This window comes from Ochotona curzoniae, unplaced genomic scaffold, assembly GCF_017591425.1.
Source record: "Ochotona curzoniae isolate NIBS_2020 unplaced genomic scaffold, NIBS_Ocur_1.0 contig_4223, whole genome shotgun sequence".
Lineage (NCBI taxonomy): Eukaryota > Metazoa > Chordata > Mammalia > Lagomorpha > Ochotonidae > Ochotona > Ochotona curzoniae.
The window spans coordinates 1-855 of NW_024466177.1; the positions used below are offsets into that span (position 1 = coordinate 1).

Below are 855 nucleotides of genomic sequence, written 5' to 3' on the forward strand. Positions count from 1 at the left end.
AACATGGCATTGAGGTCAGCAGCCAGCCTCAGAGCCTCCTCATAACACAGCAGGGCCTCCATCAGCTCTCCTCTCAATTTGTGAATGAGCCCAAGGAGGCTTTTGGCTTCCACAACTCGTACCTCTTGCCTATCCCATCTTTCTGCCACTTTCTGTAAAGCCTTGAGGAGTTTTTCCCTGGCATAGGACATCTTTTCTATTCTTAAGCCTGTTAAATACTGAGTGATTGCTTTGTCTTCAGATTTCCTATGATACTGTTGAAATTGGCCATAGTGGTAATGAATGTCTTGCAGGATGTGATCCTCGATGTTTCTGATGCTTAGTGCTATCTGAAAAAGTTCCTCAGCCTCTTCGTACTGGCCTATTTCTGCATACATTTTAGCGAGGTCAACATAAGCCATTTCAAACGTGGGCTTTAGTGTTGTAGCCGTTTGAAATTTGTCTATAGCTAATTGAATCAATCTGTCCACATCTCTTCTGCTCTGGTCTTGAGGCTGCCAGTTGGTAGACTTCTTTATTTGGATCATTTGATCCCTATAACAAAGTCCCATCTGGTGATGAAGAGAGGCAGAGTTGGGTGTTGCGTTCAAGGCCTCTTCTAAATACCTCAGAGCTTCATTTGGACGACGCTGTCTGCGGTAAAACTTGGCTGCATACCGGAACACGTAGGTCTGTGAGGACCCATGGGTCAGAGCTTTTTTAAGGTGCTCTTCTCCTTCTGCTGCCTCTCCCACATCCTGCAGCTTCAGAGCAAGGAGAGCTTTCAGGTACCCATCTTGTGGGTTGAGGCTGATGGCCTTTCTGAGGGGAGGAAGGGAGAAGGCCTCACTGATATTGTTTAGTTCTTTGGCTGCG

At 46.4% G+C, this 855-nt stretch overlaps 1 protein-coding gene across 1 annotated transcript; it reads right to left on the minus strand.

Annotated features, from left to right (window-relative positions):
• Positions 1-5: 5 nt before the first annotated feature.
• On the minus strand, positions 6-851 carry LOC121159473 (interferon-induced protein with tetratricopeptide repeats 1B-like; the record flags this gene model as incomplete). Its single annotated transcript, XM_040984634.1, has 1 exon — positions 6-851. A coding segment is annotated over one exon (846 nt), but the record flags the coding sequence as incomplete, so codon positions are not given.
• Between the last annotated feature and the right edge of the window lie 4 nt (positions 852-855).